Source organism: Sphaerodactylus townsendi, linkage group LG06, assembly GCF_021028975.2.
Source record: "Sphaerodactylus townsendi isolate TG3544 linkage group LG06, MPM_Stown_v2.3, whole genome shotgun sequence".
NCBI lineage: Eukaryota > Metazoa > Chordata > Lepidosauria > Squamata > Sphaerodactylidae > Sphaerodactylus > Sphaerodactylus townsendi.
The window spans coordinates 112,667,699-112,684,944 of NC_059430.1; the positions used below are offsets into that span (position 1 = coordinate 112,667,699).

Sequence of the window (17,246 nt, forward strand, 5' to 3'; positions counted from 1 at the left end):
TTGATATTTAATTTATACACCGCCCTCCCCCGGAGGGGTCAGAGTGGCACAAAACAGCAAAATAATACACAATTAGAAGCGAGCGCCAAGCTTTTCTGAAGCAACACAATTTGTTAATCAAATGCATGGTGATGTTTTGGTCTGGCTGCTGAGCCTCCAATCAACAGTTGCGAAAGCAAATCCATGCCGACCAGCAACGCACTTATGGGGTACCAACCAATCCCCATGGATGTATTTTGAAACCCAAGAGGCAAGCTAGGGGAGAAAGGGATAGCGTCATGCGAATCATCGATCCACAAAAAAAAGTGTGCCAGGACTCAGGCATTGACACTGGAGAAGTTTAATGAGCAGCACTGTAGTGAACAGGACTTCACTTGACACAAGTGCTTTAGGAGTCTGGAAAACTGAAACAACCTGTCTTTCAAGGAGCAGTGAAAAAAAATCCATTCCCTCTCTGAAATTTAAATGGTTGCCATAAAAGAAAATCAGTACAGGGTCTTTTAAAGAGACATGCTAATATGAAAAGCTCAACAATGTGCTGAATTTGGGGGTGGGGACTGAATATAGCCTTGGTCTCTGTTTTTGTTTTACATGTATTTTGTGCTCAAGATGTCCGTCTGTGCAGCTTAAACGCCAGAACTGCCCATCTTGGGATCAGTGCTTCTAATATCCAGGGAGGGCAGCGGTAATATAATCAGGACCGTGAGTAACCTAAAATCTGCCACTTAACCAGTGGAAGTTTAGGGAACTCTGCCTTCAGAGATTTGACTAGGGCAGGGGTAGGGAACCTGCAGCTCGAGAGCCACATGCGGCTCTTCTGCCCTTGCACTGTGGCTCCACGAGCCTAGCCGCCTGCCCCATCCTTGCCTGGGCCGCGCCGCGGGCTTCCCCTCTCGCCCGCTCCGTTGGAGCGGGGCGGGCATTTTCCTGGCGGCCGGCAAGGCGTAAACCCGCCCGGCTTCATCCTTGCCCGCCCTGCAGGCAGCAGGGCGGGCGCATCCATGTGCTTCTCAGAATGAGCGGAGTAAAAGGTTAAAAAAACCCCTATATATATAGTGTTATCTTTATTTTAAATGTCAAAAATTATTTGCGGCTCCAAGTGTTTTCTTTTCCTGTGGAAAACGGGTCCAAATGGCTCTTTGAGTGTTAAAGGTTCCCTACCCCTGGACTAGAGGATATATTTCCCAGGTCTCTCTTCACTCATATGGACTAGAAACTTATCTCTGTGTAGTCTCAGAATGTCAAATAGCTCAGACCCTATTCTACATTTTTGCAAAAGCAGCATCCTCCATAACTGGGCTCCGCAACGAACGGAAAAGTTTCTAAGAAGCGACAGGATTTTTTTATTTTCGCTTCTGATTTTGTCCTTTGACTCTCCAGTGGACAAGAAATCTTTGACAATTCTTCCCACCTTTTATTTCCCTTTCAGGAGAACAGTGTAAACTCTCGTATTTTTCCCCCACGTGGGCCGCAGCAGGCCCCCCGATTTGCCAGAAATACTTTCAGAAAGACATTTCCTTATTAGCCGTCTTTGGGATGCAGCGCAGAGGCTGGCCTGAACTCTTACCTCGATACTTCGCAGTTTTGCCCTTTGTAGCAAAGAACACCCGATCTGTTAACAAAACACACAAAGAACCCCCCAACATCACAGTGAACAATGCGCTCCGTTAAGAAAAAGAAGTGAATCCCTTTAATAACTGTTTTTTGTGATTCTGTGAAGCAATAACTTGGGGCTCCTCAACAGCGTCCGTGCGGAAACAAGAAAACCCTCCGCCCAGTCCCTGTGTTCCTTCTTTCAAATCTCCACAGAAGAAAGAGACCCTCAAGGTTTGGTATCAAAAGGAACACGGCTGCTTGCTCTCTCCTTTTCCTTCCACTGCTCCATCGCATCGAAGGATGTAAGACAGTCTTCTTGCCAGGTCTTGACTAGGAAGTCCCAGAAATCCCCAGGCAAACTTTGGCTGACATTGAAGAAGTTTCCCCCCCACACACCCTTTTTGGCTTCATCAGCCTCCACGGGGAGAGGGTTAGGAGGTGTCTTTCAGTTCTGGACTCTGAGATGCCTGCGGAGGCACCTCGATGGCTGGCGACTGCATTTCTTGAGTCCTGTCTGGGGCGGGGGAGCGGGGAGAGAGAGACATGCATAAACAAGGTCAGTGAATGGAGTTTTGGAAACACAGTGGGCTTACTCGGGAGTAGACTGGATACTGACAACGGTGTGGAGCAAGTGAAGCTAAGCGGCCCTGGTGGGGCTAGAAGCCAACACTGCAGGGCAGGGGTGGCCAATCTATGGCACTCCAGATGTTCCTGGACTGCAATTCCCATCAGCCCCTGCCAGCATGGCCAATTGGCAGGGGCTGATGGGAATTGTAGTCCATGAACATCTGGATTGCCATAGGTTGGCCACCCTTGCTGTAGGGCACAGGTGTCAAACTTGCGGCCCTCCAGATGTTATAGACTACAGTTCCCATCCTCTGCCAGCATCATGCTGGCAGGGGATGGTGGGAACTGTAGTCCATGAACATCTGGAGTGCCATAGGTTGGCCACCCTTGCTGTAGGGCTTCAACTCAATGGGGCCCGCAAAGGGCATAAGCTCACCCCTTGCATCCTCCTTCCAACTGGAGATAGGGTTGCTAGCTCCAAGTTGGGAAATACCTGAGGATTTGGGTCAGGAAGGTAGGGTCAGAAAAGGGGAGGGGAGGTACCAGAGGTGTGTGTGGGGGGGGGAGAAATGGCGCCTGGGGCAATACCTGCTCTGGGCACCTGCCCCCCCCCCCACTGCCCCCACTCTGCATTTTAAAACAAAAGTGGTCCAGCATGTGGCAGATGAAGTTATAATTCTACTTAGATCTTTCGGTGGGAAAGAATACATCAATGTATGCTATTTTGGGCCATTGGGAAGAAAGATGGGGCATAAATGAAGTACCGGTAAGTAAATAAATAACAGGCCTGGGAGAGATATGTCTCCCGAGTCTTTTCCCCAGGGTTGCCAATTCCAGCCTAGGGAATTCCTGGATATTTGGGGGTGGAGCCAAGGAAGAGCAGATTTTAGAGAGGGGTTTCGCCTAGAATTTATGATATACCATAGAGTCTCCCCTCTGACCCTGCTATTTCCTCCAAGAGAAACTGTGCTCCATAGGAGCAGCAGTGGCGTAGGGGGTTAAGAGCTTGTGTATCTAATCTGGAGGAACCGGGTTTGATTCCCAGCTCTGCCGCCTGAGCTGTGGAGGCTTATCTGGGGAACTCAGATTAGCCTGTACACTCCCACACACACCAGCTGGGTGACCCTGGGCTAGTCACAGCTTCTCGGAGCTCTCTCAGCCCCACCTACCTCACAGGGTGTTTGTTGTGAGGGGGGAAGGGCAAGGAGATTGTAAGCCCCTTTGAGTCTCCTGCAGGAGAGAAAGGGGGGATATAAATCCAAACTCTTCTTCTTCTTCATAGTCTGGAGAACTCCAGACACAACTTGGAGGTTGGCAGCCCTGCTGTTTCCTCAGATTTGCCAGGACTGAAAGAGTTGCAGGCCCCTAACCACCACGTAACATTTCTCCTGGGCCTGCCCTGAGTCGTGTCAAACCAGACATTTCCAAACTGGAACTCACAACAATTTGTGAAACTTGCCTCCCAGGCACACAAGGGCCCTGATTTGGATCAGTACCGCGGTGCCTGGGGAGAGCGGGCTGAAGCCTTCCTCCCCTGGGCCATTTTGCCACTTGCAATGGCCCCACTGAGTCTTTGTTTGCTCCACTGGGAACCATAATGGATCCCTGGAGGTAAATTCAGATCCAGGAAATGGTGTGGCTTAAACTCGGGCGAATTAAGTGTCAACAGTTACAGGCCCTCTGAGAAGAGAACTCCCTGCATAAAGCCATGGAGCCCTAAACAGCATAATGCATAATTGCCACACCATGCCCCGTTTCCCCCGGTTACAGGGCAGTTTGCTTCCTGGTCATAGGACATTTTCTAGCAGCCTGCATGGCGCAGACCAGATGGAGTCTCTCAGTGTTTTAAAGCTAAGCACAGTCAACCCTGGTTCGTATTTGGACAAAGACCCCAAAGAAAGTCCAGGATTGCAGAACAGAGGCAGGCAATGGCAAGCCAACCTCTTTTTCTTTGAAAACCCCATGAAGAGTGACAACAAGGTAATTGCGACGTGACATTCCGCTTCATCATCGTTGCTATTATTAGTTGTTTGGTATGCCATCAAGTGCATCGCAACCCTGGATTTTCCAGATGTAATCTTGTTCCTGCAGGCAGACCGGTGACTCCAGATTTCTAACTTTAGGGCTCTGCACAGACATCGAGTCAGCTGCACTGAAATCCTGAACTTGACAGGTCATGTTCCTCATACAACTATGACAGGAAGATATGAAACCCAGACCCATCTGTCCAGAGGTGGGATCCAACCAGTTCTCACCACTTCTCTAGAAGTGGTTACTCATTTTTTCTGAGTGCCGAGAAGGGGTTACTAGAGCAACCTCCCTGCCCAATAGGGACTGGAGGTGTGTGTGTGTGGCGGCGCCACTGTTTGAATACCACCACCACCGGAACCAGTTATTAAGATTTTTGGATCCCACCACTGCATCTATCATAAAGTGTGTAATAGTTATGTTTTGCCTCCTTCAGATTTCGGACTTCTCATATACAGTTCTACTGCTGAGTTTCTGGAACAGTCTTTTTTACAGCATTGTGCTTTGGAGAGTGCCGTAAGCTTGTCTTTCAAAAGGGGCAGCTGAAATCTCTACTCACAAAACCTCTGATTTCACAGCACACTTCCTGCCATTCCCCCAAGTGAAAATTAGCCCCAGGAGGGAAAGAGCTACGCCTCCTATGTAGTGTGTAGATAACAATGATCACAATGCATTTACAAGGTGATTGCAGTTACAGCTATATACTACATACTTATTACACTGGTTTCTGCTTCGGAAACTGGCATAGGTATAGCTACCATGGGGCGGGGTGGGGACTGGCACCCTGGGTGGCCACCGTTCGTGTCACGTGGGGGGTGAAAAATTGCCTCCACACCCCTCCTCCTTCCTCCCTTGCCCTGCCCCGCCAGGCCGGGCAGAGGCTGCTGCCACGCGCCCCTGCCCAGCTCTGCTGCAGGCTAAGGTAAGTGGGGCGCGGGGGTGGAGCAAGAAAACTTGGAATCTGCCCCGGTCTCCATTTTCCCTAGCTACGCCACTGGAAATTGGTTATGGCATGCTTTTCTAATGTTTTAATCCAGTTTTTTGCCCGATTGATGGTATGTCTTGTACTGTTTTCTTCTTGGTTGCAGTATTTTTGTGGTTTTGTAATCTGTTTTGAGTCTCTATGAGAAAGGTGGGCTATAAGTAGTCGGTAAGTACTTTGAGGAGACTGTGAAATATTAAGGATGGCATGCAAGATTAGTTGATGGGTCTCTTGCAATCTGCATCTTTCCCACACCTGCTTCAAATATGACCTAGATCAGTGGTGGCGAACTTATGGCACTCCAGATGTTCATGGACTACAATTCCCATCAGCCAATTGGCCATGCTGGCAGGAACTGATGGGAATTGTAGTCCATGAACATCTGGAGTGCCATAGGTTTGCCACCACGGACCTAGATGGCCCAAGATTAGCCAGTCTCATCAGATCTCAGAAGCTCAACAGGGTTGGTCCTGGTTTGTTCTTGGATGGGAGACCACCAAGGAAGTTCAGGGTTACAGTGGACAACCACCTCTGTAGGTCCCCTGTCTTGAAAATCCTACAGGGTCGCCATAATTTGACTGTGGCTTAAGACCACGTTCCACCACCATTTCGGATATACCAGAAACAGATCCCAGAGACCCAAAGATTTGTGGTTTAGACCAGTGAAACAGTCTAATCAGACCCACAACTCCAGAATGTTATGGGGGATCCAGAAAAAAGGAGGAGGAGGAAGAAGAAGAGTTTGGATTTATATCCCCCTTTCTCTCCTATAAACATTAACCCATAACAAACACCTTGCGAGGTAGGTGGGGCTGAAAGAGTTCCAAAGAACTGTGACTAGCCCAAGGTCACCCAGCAGGAATGTAGGAACATGGAAACCCATCTGGTTCACCAGATAAGCCTCCACAGCTCAGGTGGCAGAGCGGGGAATCAAACCCAGTTCTCCAGATTAGAGTGCACCTGCTCTTAACCACTTCACCACACTGGCTCTCTGGGTCAGCACTGGCACAGGTACTTAAAAGACTAGGCAGGGAGTTACCTGCATCCAGAGACATTTCAGCCAGCTTCAGTGGCAAGTCAGTAGGGGTGACCCCAGCGGGTGAGCCCAGGATGTCGGGCAAGGCGTTCCTTCGGCCGGTGCGGCTGGATGATGCAAAGTCCAGGACGGGCTCCACCTCAGTCATGCTTCCCCTGAAATAAAGCAGGAACCTCCAGATTAGGGAACTAGCGTGCTTGTTAAGGCTGCAGGGTTGGATTAAGGACTTGACTCAGTCACAATATGGAACACAACCTGTTAAGAAAGAACATAAGAACATAAGAAAGAGCCTGCTGGATCAGACCAGAGTCCATCTAGTCCAGCACTCTGCTACTCGCAGTGGCCCACCAGATGCCTTTGGGAGCTCACATGCAGGATGTGAAAGCAATGGCCTTCTGCTGCTGCTGCTCCTGCTCCCGAGCACCTGGTCTGCTAAGGCATTTGCAGTCTCAGATCAAGGAGGATCAAGATTGGTAGCAAGATTGCTGCTTGTCCAAGACTGTTGCATCTGGGGTCCTGTGTCACTGTCAGACATGAGTCACATGGGTTCCCTGATGGGCCAGAGAGCCACTCCACATGATGATTTCGATTTCGAAAAACAGTGCTGAAGGGAGACTGAAACCTCCTCTTTCCAGCACAGTTTTAATCTGAATCGGGCACTGCAGACACAACAATTATACAGGAATCAGGGTAGGGACCCCAGACCCAACCTTTATACACCCGAAAGGGTATCGCTAGCTTTTCTTTTCACCAGAGAGCAGCATTTGCTGATAGGAAAGACTATCAATTCCAGAAAAAAAATACAGTCCCAGCAAATGAATGTTTGCTCTGGAACGATAACCCAATGACTGATTATGCACTGTTGCTCTGCCCTGCAGTGAGGGGACATTTCCTCCGGGGCAGAGATTTCATTGCAGACACACACAGGCTTACGGGGCCAAAGATCCTCAGAGGCGTAGCAAGGAAGAAAAGCGCCTGGTGCACCGGTGCATCCTCCACCCCCGTAATGCCCTTGCAAAACCCCCACGGGGCGCATGCCCAGTGCGTCGTGCCCCCTGCCCCCTTGGAGCTATGCCTCTGAAGATCCCAGAAGCCCCGCAGTTCTAGAGAGCAGGGAAACCCCAAATGCTTCCCCTCACTGTGAGGTTTCCACTCCTTCCAGTTCCCCTCCCACTCCTCACAGATATTTCTGGGGGATTGACCACCATTTCAACCCCCTCCCCCCAAATAATGATAACAAGCCTGCACAATAATGATATGAGATGTATCTATATGAAAAGCTGGCAATCTCACAATCGATGGGGAGCTACCCGGGGTGGGGTGGGGGGCAGGCAAGCCATGCATCGGGCAGGTGGGAAACCTCCTCATGTGTAAACAAGGAAGCATGAGGAGACCCCGCTGCGAATGCACTGCGGAGTGAGGAGCGTTACGGGAAGCGCTCCATGCATAATGGGCCAATATCTCAGGACACATGCATACAGTCTGCAACAGCCGGTGTGTAATTCAGCTCTAAGACCCCCCACAGCAGGTAACCTGGAATGGGGCTGCAGCACTGGAGTGGGGTGATAACCCTTCCCCTTCAGCCAGTGGTGGGATCCCAAAATGTTAGTAACAGGTTCCCATGGTGGTGGGATTCAAACTGTGGCGTAGCGCCAATGAGGCTGGGTGGGGCATGACGGGGCGTAACCAGGCATTCCGGGGGCAGGCATTCCACGCACGCCGGTGCGCCTCCTGCTAGACTGCTTCAAGTTCTGCGCGCTACTGCTGAGAGGAGGGGCGTAACTAAGGCAAAAATCACGTGGCAAAATCACCAATTAGTAACCCCCTCTCGGCACACACAAATAATTAGTAACCTACTCTCGAGAACCTGTGAGAACCTGCTGGATCCCACCTCTGCCTTCCGCCATCTCCTCAATCAGAAACATCCCAGCCTGTTTCAATCCCTAGTAGGGAGAAAAAGTCAGATGTGTCTTGTGTCTGTCTTTTTTACTCCCTGAAAGGGGGGATGGGGACGGGGAGAAATGGCCTCAGGGGAGCATTTTAATAGTGGAAATGGTGCAGAAGCGCTGACTCTGACCCAGAATTTGCTCCACACACCAGTGGTTGGTTTTGAGAACCAAATTGCGCATCTGGAGTCTCGATCACAGAATTTCAGCGTTGCAGACAATTTGGCCCTTAGAGGAAGAAGAAGAGTTTGGATTTATATCCCTCCTTTCTCTCCTGTTAGGAGACTCAAAGGGGCTTACAATATCCTTTCCCTTCCCCCCGCCCCACAGCAAACACCCTGTGAGGTGGGTGGGGCTGAGAGAGCTCCAAAGAACTGTGACTAGCCCAAGGTCACCCAGCTGGCGTGTGTTGGAGTGCACAGGCTAATCTGATTCACCAGATAAGCCTCCACAGCTCAAGCAGCAGAGCAGGGAATCAAACCCGGTTCTCCAGATTAGAGTGCACCTGCTCTTAACCACTGCACCACGCTGACTATCTTCCAAAGTCGGAAGCTTTTTCAAAAACAAAACGTGGGCAGCTGCACAGATGAGAGTCCCTGTTTCCTTTGAGGAGAAATCAGGACACCCACGGGCCAGAGAATCCTACTTCAATAGATTTCTAATACTTGCACAGCTGTTAAAGGTCTGGATCAGGGAAGATGCCCCAAAGACAGACTTGTGGGCTGCAGATAATTGGTGGGGTGGTGGGTGAAATTTGGGATTTGCGATGTGTGCTGGGTCAAACCGCCTGTGAGCAAAGAATATGCCCACACCATTCCTTTTGTTAATCTCTACTCTCACAATTGGAGGGTAGTAAATCTAACAAGCTTTCCAGAAATGAACTCTACCAGCTGTCTCTGCCACCCACCACTTCAGTGAATGAATATCCCTCTTCGGGGCTATTTTCCCCAGACAGTGTTGCTAACGCTTCTTCACACTCAATGCTTTCTGCTTTTCTCCCTGCACTTTCCCATCTGCCTCCAAGAAGAAGAAGAAGAAGAAGAAGAAGAAGAAGAAGAAGAAGAAGAGGAGCAGGAGCAGGAGCAGGAGCAGGAGGAGTTTGGATTTATACTCCACCTTTCTCTCCTGTAAGGAGACTCAAGATGGCTTACAAGCTCCTTTCCCTTCCTCTCCCCACAACACCTTGTGAGGCAGGTGGGACAGAAAGAGTTCTGAGGGAACTGTGGCTAGCCCAAGGCCACCCATCAAGAATGCAGGAGTGCAGAAACACATCTGGTTCATCAGACAAGCCTCTGCCACTCAAGTGGAGGAGTGCGGAATCAAACCCGGTTCTCCAGATTAGAATCCACCTGCTCTTAACCACTATACCACGCTGGCTCTCAGATTCCTCATCCACCAAAAAAGAGGAAGAAGAAGATTGGGTGTGAATGCATAGGGTCATTCTAGACATGGGGAACCCTGTGTAAAATTATCTCCTCTGGCCCCATTATGTTCCCCTTGGTGGAAGATGAAGCCCCTTGGGATGCTATCTCTCTCTGGGGTTTCAGGGGTTACCTCTATGCCTCTGTTTCAGTTTCATGTGCATATTTGTGAACCAAACAGTTTCCCTGAAGGATTCCTCTTGTCTAAAGGGAATCAAACCTCATTGTTCTGCTTCCTGCCGTTTGTGGAACTGAGCTCATAGCAGCCGGCTTTCCTGTTCCACACCTGCTAGACTCAATGGAGTTTCTTCACTAGAAATCTGCAGGATTTGTCTTCTGACTTTTCCCCAGTGGCTGGAGGTCCGTGAGCCAATTCTACAGCCAAAGGGCTGGTAGAAGAGACCTCGTTGCTCATAAAGTCCTGCAGCCAGAATTTTTAAATGATTTTTTATTTTTTTAAAAGTTGGCTATCTTATTTTGATTGACTTGTTTTGATAAATTAATTTTAGTTTCTTATTTTGTTGGACTGAACTTGTTTAATGTGGTGTCTTATTTTTGTTTTGTTTTGCTTTCAAGTCACTTGAGGGTTTTCAAGGCAAGAGATGTTCAGAGGTGGTTTGCCATTGCCTACACTCTGGGTCATGCTCCTGGTACTCCTTGGAGGTCTCCCATCCAAATACTAGTCAGGGACAGGGCCGAGAATGCGGTACTGGCCCAAGCTCCCTTCACAAGTTTCCAAGGCAGAGTGGGGATTTGAACCCGGGTTTCTGAGGACCTAGTCCAACACTTTAACCACTACACCACTCTGACTCTCTATTTCTTCTTATAGAGTCTTTTTAACTGATTTGGTTGTTTTACTTGTGAGCTACCTTGAGGAGGTTTGGAGTAAAAGGTAAAGTTTCCCCTTCAGTCGTGTCTGACCCTGGGGTACCACTGCACGCAGAGATTATATAGGCAAGCGTTTTTGTGGGGTTTGACCCTGGGGTACCACTGCAAGCAGAGATTTTATAGGCAAGCCGTTTTTGTGGGGTAGTTTGCCATTGCTTTCCCCGGCTATTCTTTACCCCCTAGCTATGTGCTAGGTACTCATTTACCGACCAAGAAATGGATGGATGGATGGCTGAGTTGACCATGAGCCAGCTGCCAGGATATCTGACCCACAGGGAGCTTGAACTCCTGACTGTGTGAGTGGCAGTGCAAGCACTTAACCACTACACTACGCAGCTCCTAGGTTTGGAGTACTGGCATATAAATTTTCTGCCTAAACAAACAAACAAATAAAACTGACCTCCATGAAACAGCAGTAGTTTGTTTGTTTGTTTGTTGGCTCTTTCTTTCTTTCTTTCTTTCTTTCTTTCTTTCTTTCTTTCTTTCTTTCTTTCTTTCTTTCTTTCTTTCTTTCTTTCTTTCTTTCTTCCTGTTAGATCCCTTGCTACAGCAGCACCATCTAGTGGTGGTGAGGGTACTACATAAATGGAGCAAATCCTCTCACCGGTATTATCTGACACCCTTCAGGTTGGTTAGTGCACTTTTTTACTCTGAGACCCCCTTGGCAGACCCCTACTTTTGTGTGCTATGAATCTCAGAGGCAGCAACATTCAGCAGGGCCTTTTTGGTGGCAGCCCCAGATTCTGGATTGCCCTCTGCCACATAGTATAACTGGCCCTCCCAAGCAGCCTATTGGAAGGCTGCTAAAAGTTATTTGTTCAGTCACGCATTTGGCATAGCCCACTATTGACACTGTTGCTGTTGTATACCTGCTAGAGTCCCTTCCCTCTTCTGTACACTGTAACTGTTTTTAAAATATATGTCGGCTTGGCTCCCACAGAGAATTTCTAAGGAAGAAAGGGATTTCCATCCATGGGGCACAGCTGCCTCACCTTCCCCCTCTGGCTGCAGCCCAAGTGAAGCACCAGGATTAGCATGAGGGAGATGTCGGCAGAACTGGTGAAAATAGCTTCCTCCCATCCAACGGCCAAACCCAGGGGTGTCTGCACTGTGTCCCTCCAGATGTTCATGGACTATGATTCCCATAAGTTCAACCAATTGGCCATGCTGGCAGAGGTGGATGGGAATCATAGTCCATGAACATCTGGAGGGACACAGGCTGGAGACCCCCTGGCCTAGGCTATCCCCCTCTCCTCAGATAACTTGGAAGCTAAGCAGGCCTGGTTAGTATTCAGATGGGAGACCATCAAGGAATACCAGGGTCTCTATGGGGTTTGACCAGCCCAAGGTCACCCAGCAGACTTCCATGATGTGAAAGGGGATTTGAGCCTGGGTTTTCTAGGTCGTACAGCCCAGCCCAATCTGGGATGGGGAGTGGGTGCGAAGCATGACCTGGAAGCATTGTGGAGACCTGGCTTACCAGGAACAGCCTGGCATGGCTGGGGGCTGGCTGGAGGTATTCCCATGGGCAGAGCTGACATTAGTTGACTTCCACCGGGTTCGTGGCTGGGAGTACCCCTACTGCAGGCATCTGACTTACCTTTTGGTTGGTGTCAATCCATTTTCACTAATAGGAGCTTTTCAGGTGGCTAGGGATTCTCTGGTTTTTGTTGCCTTGTCACACTGCCTGGAAGCCCTCTCGACTGGGCTGTTGACCGACACTTTAACCACTACACACACTGGCTGTCCTATACCTTGAAAACGTTGTTGGTCTGTAAGGTGCTACTGGACTTTCATCTGTCTCTTCTACTGCACACCAACACAGCTACTCCCCTGAACCTGCCTTCCTGGAAATCTTAATTGAGAAGAGAGAGAGAAAACGGTGGGCACTATATTGCTGCTTGGAAACCGCACCTCTCAGCTCCTACTGTAACATTTGAGCCCCGGACTGTCTCTCATGCACATGGTCACATGATTCAGTACTCAAATCTAGGACTAGAGGTCCATGGGCTGTACGTTTTCTTTGCACACAGAAGATTGAAGGTTCCGTCCTTGGAATCTCCTGTTAAAATGACCAGGTTCTGGGTGATGTGAAAGACCTCTTCAGTAGGTTTGTTCACCAATAATGGATCATAATAAAGAGTGTGTGTGTGTGTGTGTGTGTGTGTGTGTGTGTGTGTGTGTGAGAGAGAGAGAGAGAGAGAGAGAGAGAGAGAGAGAGATGGATGACCTTGACCTCAGTAGACCAAGAATGTGACTTCATGAGTTCATGATTGATACTGGTGGTGTTTTGGTGGAAAGGTCTATGAAACACACAGGGGTCTAGTATGAGCCAGAGACTAGATCTGGATTTTGGATCACGTGAGCATGCAAATGAGAGGAGCCACTGGATCTCGGGGTGCTAGTGAGAAACAGAGTCAGCTGCCTTATCCTGGGTGGGATCCTTGGGCGATTCTCCTGAGCAGCAGCTCTCCCAGATCTCGGGCTGAGCTGAGCTTCTTCACGTCACCTGTCCTACCTGATCCTTTTCGCTGCAGACGCCGGGGTTTGGACCTGAAACCTTCCACATGCCAAGCAGGTGCTCTACCGTGGATCCGCGGCCACGTCCCTAGGAAAAAACACACGATGGGATGAAGATGAAAAGATCACAACACCGGTCTAAATGAACAAATTCAGGAGGCAAAAGGTTCGGGTTGCAGTTCGACTCACCTGAGTTACCTCATCCTGTCCCCACCCTGACCCCCACAGTCTCACCTGACCTTCCATTAAAGCCAACCCCTCCCAGCTCCCACTGGAACCAGCTTCCAAACAAACTCCATACAACCGAAGCCACCAGAAGGACACCTGTCTGCACCAAAGAGGCAGTCACCTTCCAGAATCCAGACACACCCCTGAAGCGCCCAGACGCGCCCCTCGCAACCCGTGCTGAGATTTCTGGTATGTACCAAGAGACAGCCGCTGGGAGGGGCCATGCCTCAGTGGGAGAGCACCTGCTTCTTGGCATGCAGGTTCAAGCCCTAGCGTCTCCAGGTAAAAGGAACAGGTGGCAGATGATGGGAAAGACCTCTGCCTAAGATGATGGAGAAAGACCTCTGCCAGTCTGGGGGGGCCATGCTGGACCCACCCGGGATCTGGTCCACTGGAAGGCAGCTTCGTGTGTCCGTGCGTCCTTGTGAAGGTTCCACTCGGGCATTCCCTGGCGTCGCCCCTCGGCTTGGAAGCATCCGTGCTGCAGCCAGGCGCTCTCTCGCACGAGGGACATACGACCCACCCCTCAATGGAAGCCAGCCGCCTTGCTTCCTGGAAAGTTTGATGCCTTGCCTTTCCTCCCTCGCCCATTGGAAGCCAGTCGTCCACCTCTCCCTGGATCCCCTTGCATTCTCCACACCCCTAGGACCATACCTGTTGACCCTGTGGGTGCCTGCAGACCGCCCCTAATGCTGCTCTGCCTCTAGGAGACCGTGGTACCCAGAACAGCCACCTGTAACGACGCCTTCCCGCATCCCCGCTCCATCCTCGCCTCTCCGCGCTCGCATCCTCGCATCTCTCCCCCCCCCCCCCCAAAAGGAAGGCGACGTGACACACTTACCCACTGGAGCCTGCCCAGATGGAGGGGCTGGTTTGGCGGTGGGGGTGGGTGGGAGCGCCTCAAAGGGTCGGAGGGTGGGACCGCCTGGGGGAAGGGGGCTTCACCATGCCCGGCCAGTCCCCTTGGCGAAGCAGGCGCCTCCTCCTCCTCCTCCCCTCCCGGGCGCTCAGGATGCATGGGGCATCAGCAGGCTGCTGGCTGGCTGAAACGCTGGCCGGATCCACCAAGCGCTTTGGAGGGGGGAGCCCTGCCCATGTTTCCCCTCTCTCCGGCCAGCTCCAGCCTACCTCTGGAGCCCCCCCTTTCCCCGACAAAGCTCTCCTTCACAGAGAAGCGGGATCCCCCGGGGGAGAGGGGGGGCCAACCCCAGTTCCCCTCCCCCCCTGTCTTCTCTGAGCCGTGCCCCCCGACGGGCACCCTACTTGGTGCCTGCCTCTTCGACACATGGCTGCTCCAGAGCTTTGGCATGGCTTTCCTGGCGAAGCTGTTCGTGCAGTTGGCAGCCAGCCACCTCTGGGGCTGGGGGCGTTTGGCTTCGGGGTTTCAAACCCCCCCCCCATCCCTTTCGGTGTTGGATGTTAGGGGAACCTGTCCTCTCGGTCACCTGTTGGATCTCTCCCCCCCCCCCCATGCAAATTGCTCTACAACAGGGGTGTCCAACTCTGGCTCTCCAGATGTTCGGTGCACGGGCTGATGGGGATTGTAGTCCATGAACATCTGGAGGGGCCGCAGTTGGACACCCCTGCTCTACAAGGAAGATGAAAAGCATTCCCATTCCCAGGAATCCAGGATAATTCCTTGAAAGCAAATAGCCATAACCACAAAACATCTTTGAGAATTGGGGAGGGGGGAGAATGCAGCGATTTAAGGGGGACTTCTTTTTAAAAATAAAAAAAATAAAATTGCACATTTTTGAAAACAGGTCTCTGGGTCAGCGCTCAGCCAAAAACTCACTAGGTGACCATAGGCAAACTCCCTGGATGAGAGGAGAGCTGTTTGTTTAATTGACTTTATTTTATCCTACCTTTCTCTCCAGCCAGGAATGAAAGCGGCTTACATCTTCTCCATTTTACAGCAACCTGTCTTGGGTAGGTTTGGCTGCAGGTGTGACACCCAGCAAACATCCATGGCAGAGTAGGGATTCAAACCTGATCCTAGTCTGACACTCTAACCACTACACCACACTGCCCGTCAAGATACAGCTGAAAGATAAATTGCCATTTACTTTTCCTTGCTGTACTCTGCGGTTATAGCTTGTTCTTAGTTTTGTTTATGGTTTGATTATGGTTGCCTGATATGTTTTAGGTGCCAGTAGAGGTTTCCTGTCTGTCTGCCTGTCTGTCACTACAACATACTGACTGTCTTTGAACGCTTGGAAGCCTAATCATAGCAACCACGCAAGCCTTTATTTTATTTAACTATGCACGTGCCTGTCAAACATTTATTATTTATTTATTACTTCACATTTATAGCCCGCCCTCCCCCGACAGGCTCAGGGCGGCTTACAAACCAGCGTATCATAACTAACAATCATGCAGCTATAACTACACCACGCCGCCTGTCAAGATAAGACTGAGAGATAAATTGTCGATAAATTTCCACAGGTGCAGGGAAGCAAAGTGGTGTAACGGACTGTCAGAAGGAGGAGGAGTTGTTTGGATTTATATCCCGCCTTTCTCTACTGTAAGGAGACTCAAGGTGACTTACAAGCTCCTTTCCCTTCCACTCCCCACAACAGACACCTATTGAGGCAGGTGGGGCTGAGAGAGTTCCAAAGAACCGTGATTAGCCCAACGTCACCCAGCAGGAATGTAGGCGTGCGGAAAAACATCTGGTTCACCAGATAAGCCTCTGCCACTCAGGTGGAGGAGTGGGGAATCAAACCCGGTTCTCCAAATTAGAATCCATCTGTTCTTAACCACTACACTAGTTGAGATCAATGTTTTCTCTCCCACAAATGGGAAATTACCTAGGAAGATGTGCTCCTGCCAAAGGCTCTTGTTGTGAATGGTCACCATGATTACCTGGGCCATTCGTACTTCCCAGCTTTTAGATCTGCGGTTTACAATTCTTTTCTCCATACATTCATATATCTGTGACCTAAGGATGTGTCTTCACTCATCTGGTGATTTACGTGAAAGTTTATGTCACAGTTAATCGTGTTGAAGATGTGGCAAGAATCTTTGTTTTGTTTTATTTCCACACTGTTATCATTCAGTGGATAGGATGAAAGAGTGTTTCCTTTCATTGTCAAAGTTTTTAAAATTAAAATATTTATCACAAAGTCTCTGCGCGTATGGGCAAGCCAATGGGAGGAAAATGTGCTGTCTGACAATGTATGTTGATTTATTTGCAAACCTGAACTAGACCATTTCTGCTCCAGTTACCAGACAATGTGTGTAATCACAGCCAAATGCGAATTGTCTAAAAGCAGAAATCTTTAAATGCTCTTTGGAGAAGATAATACCTAAAGTCGTTATGGCACATGGCAAAGCGAGTGAAGTTGACCAAATGACGCAAACACCCTTTCTGAAAAGAAGAAAAGAAGAGTTTGGATTTATACCCCGCTTTTCTTAACTGTAAGGCGTCTCAAAGCAACTTGCAAACTCTTTCCCCTTCTTCTCCCCATAACGGACACCTTGTGAGGTAGGTGGGGCTGAGAGTGTCCTGAGAGAACGGTGACTCGCCAAGGTCACCCAGCAGACTTCATGTGGGGGAGCAGGGAAACAAATCCAGTTCACCAGATAAGAGTCTGCTGCTCATATGGAGGAGTGGGGAATCGAACCTGGTTCACCAGAGAAGAGTCCACCTGTTCCAAACCACTAGGCTGTGGTAAAGGGTCCACAAATACCCTACCCTATGAGCAGAGGTGGGATCCAGCAGGTTCTCACCAGTTCCTGAGAGTGGGTTACTAATTATTTGTGTGTGCCGAGAGGGGGTTACTAATTGGGTCCGCTTTTCCATCTCCACGCCCTCGCCTCCCCAAGAGTCATACTGCCTTTGAACTTGAAGGTTCCATATAGCAATTGTGACTAATAATGTAACTCCCTGAACTGGGTTAATCCCTTTCCCCAGTTCCAATGAATGAATCCCAATTCATTGATTCTCAGCCTTTTGTACCTTTTATCTCACCAGTCTCTATCAAAGAACCTGTGTGTTTCACCATTGCTGTGTTCAGATTTGTGAGTTGGGG

General features: G+C 49.8%; 1 protein-coding gene across 4 annotated transcripts; it reads right to left on the reverse strand.

The window, feature by feature from the left end:
• Positions 1 to 1,278: 1,278 nt before the first annotated feature.
• LOC125435814 (cAMP-dependent protein kinase inhibitor beta-like) lies at positions 1,279 to 14,373 on the reverse strand. Of its 4 annotated transcripts, none has more exons than XM_048502219.1 (4): positions 14,054 to 14,260; positions 12,983 to 13,072; positions 6,213 to 6,364; positions 1,279 to 2,110 (listed from the first exon to the last, which is right to left on the reverse strand). In XM_048502219.1, the coding sequence occupies exons 3-4, from the start codon at positions 6,355 to 6,357 to the stop codon at positions 2,028 to 2,030; spliced, it is 228 nt and encodes a 75-aa protein (XP_048358176.1). In that variant the 5' UTR covers positions 6,358 to 6,364; positions 12,983 to 13,072; positions 14,054 to 14,260; the 3' UTR covers positions 1,279 to 2,027. The 4 variants fall into 4 exon arrangements, with proteins under 4 accessions (XP_048358176.1, XP_048358177.1, XP_048358178.1 ...); XM_048502220.1 differs by lacking the exon at positions 14,054 to 14,260 and adding an exon at positions 13,867 to 13,974; XM_048502221.1 differs by lacking the exons at positions 12,983 to 13,072; positions 14,054 to 14,260 and adding an exon at positions 12,065 to 12,359.
• Between the last annotated feature and the right edge of the window lie 2,873 nt (positions 14,374 to 17,246).

Excerpts from the sequence above, each read along its gene's own strand:
- LOC125435814 (XM_048502218.1), bottom strand. The coding sequence starts at position 14,230 with ATGCATCCTGAGCGCCCGGGAGGGGAGGAGGAGGAGGAGGCGCCTGCT. Across the intron at positions 13,073-14,053 it reads ATCTGGGCAGGCTCCAGTGG|GGACGTGGCCGCGGATCCAC; the intron begins GTAAGTGTGTCA and ends GTTTTTTCCTAG.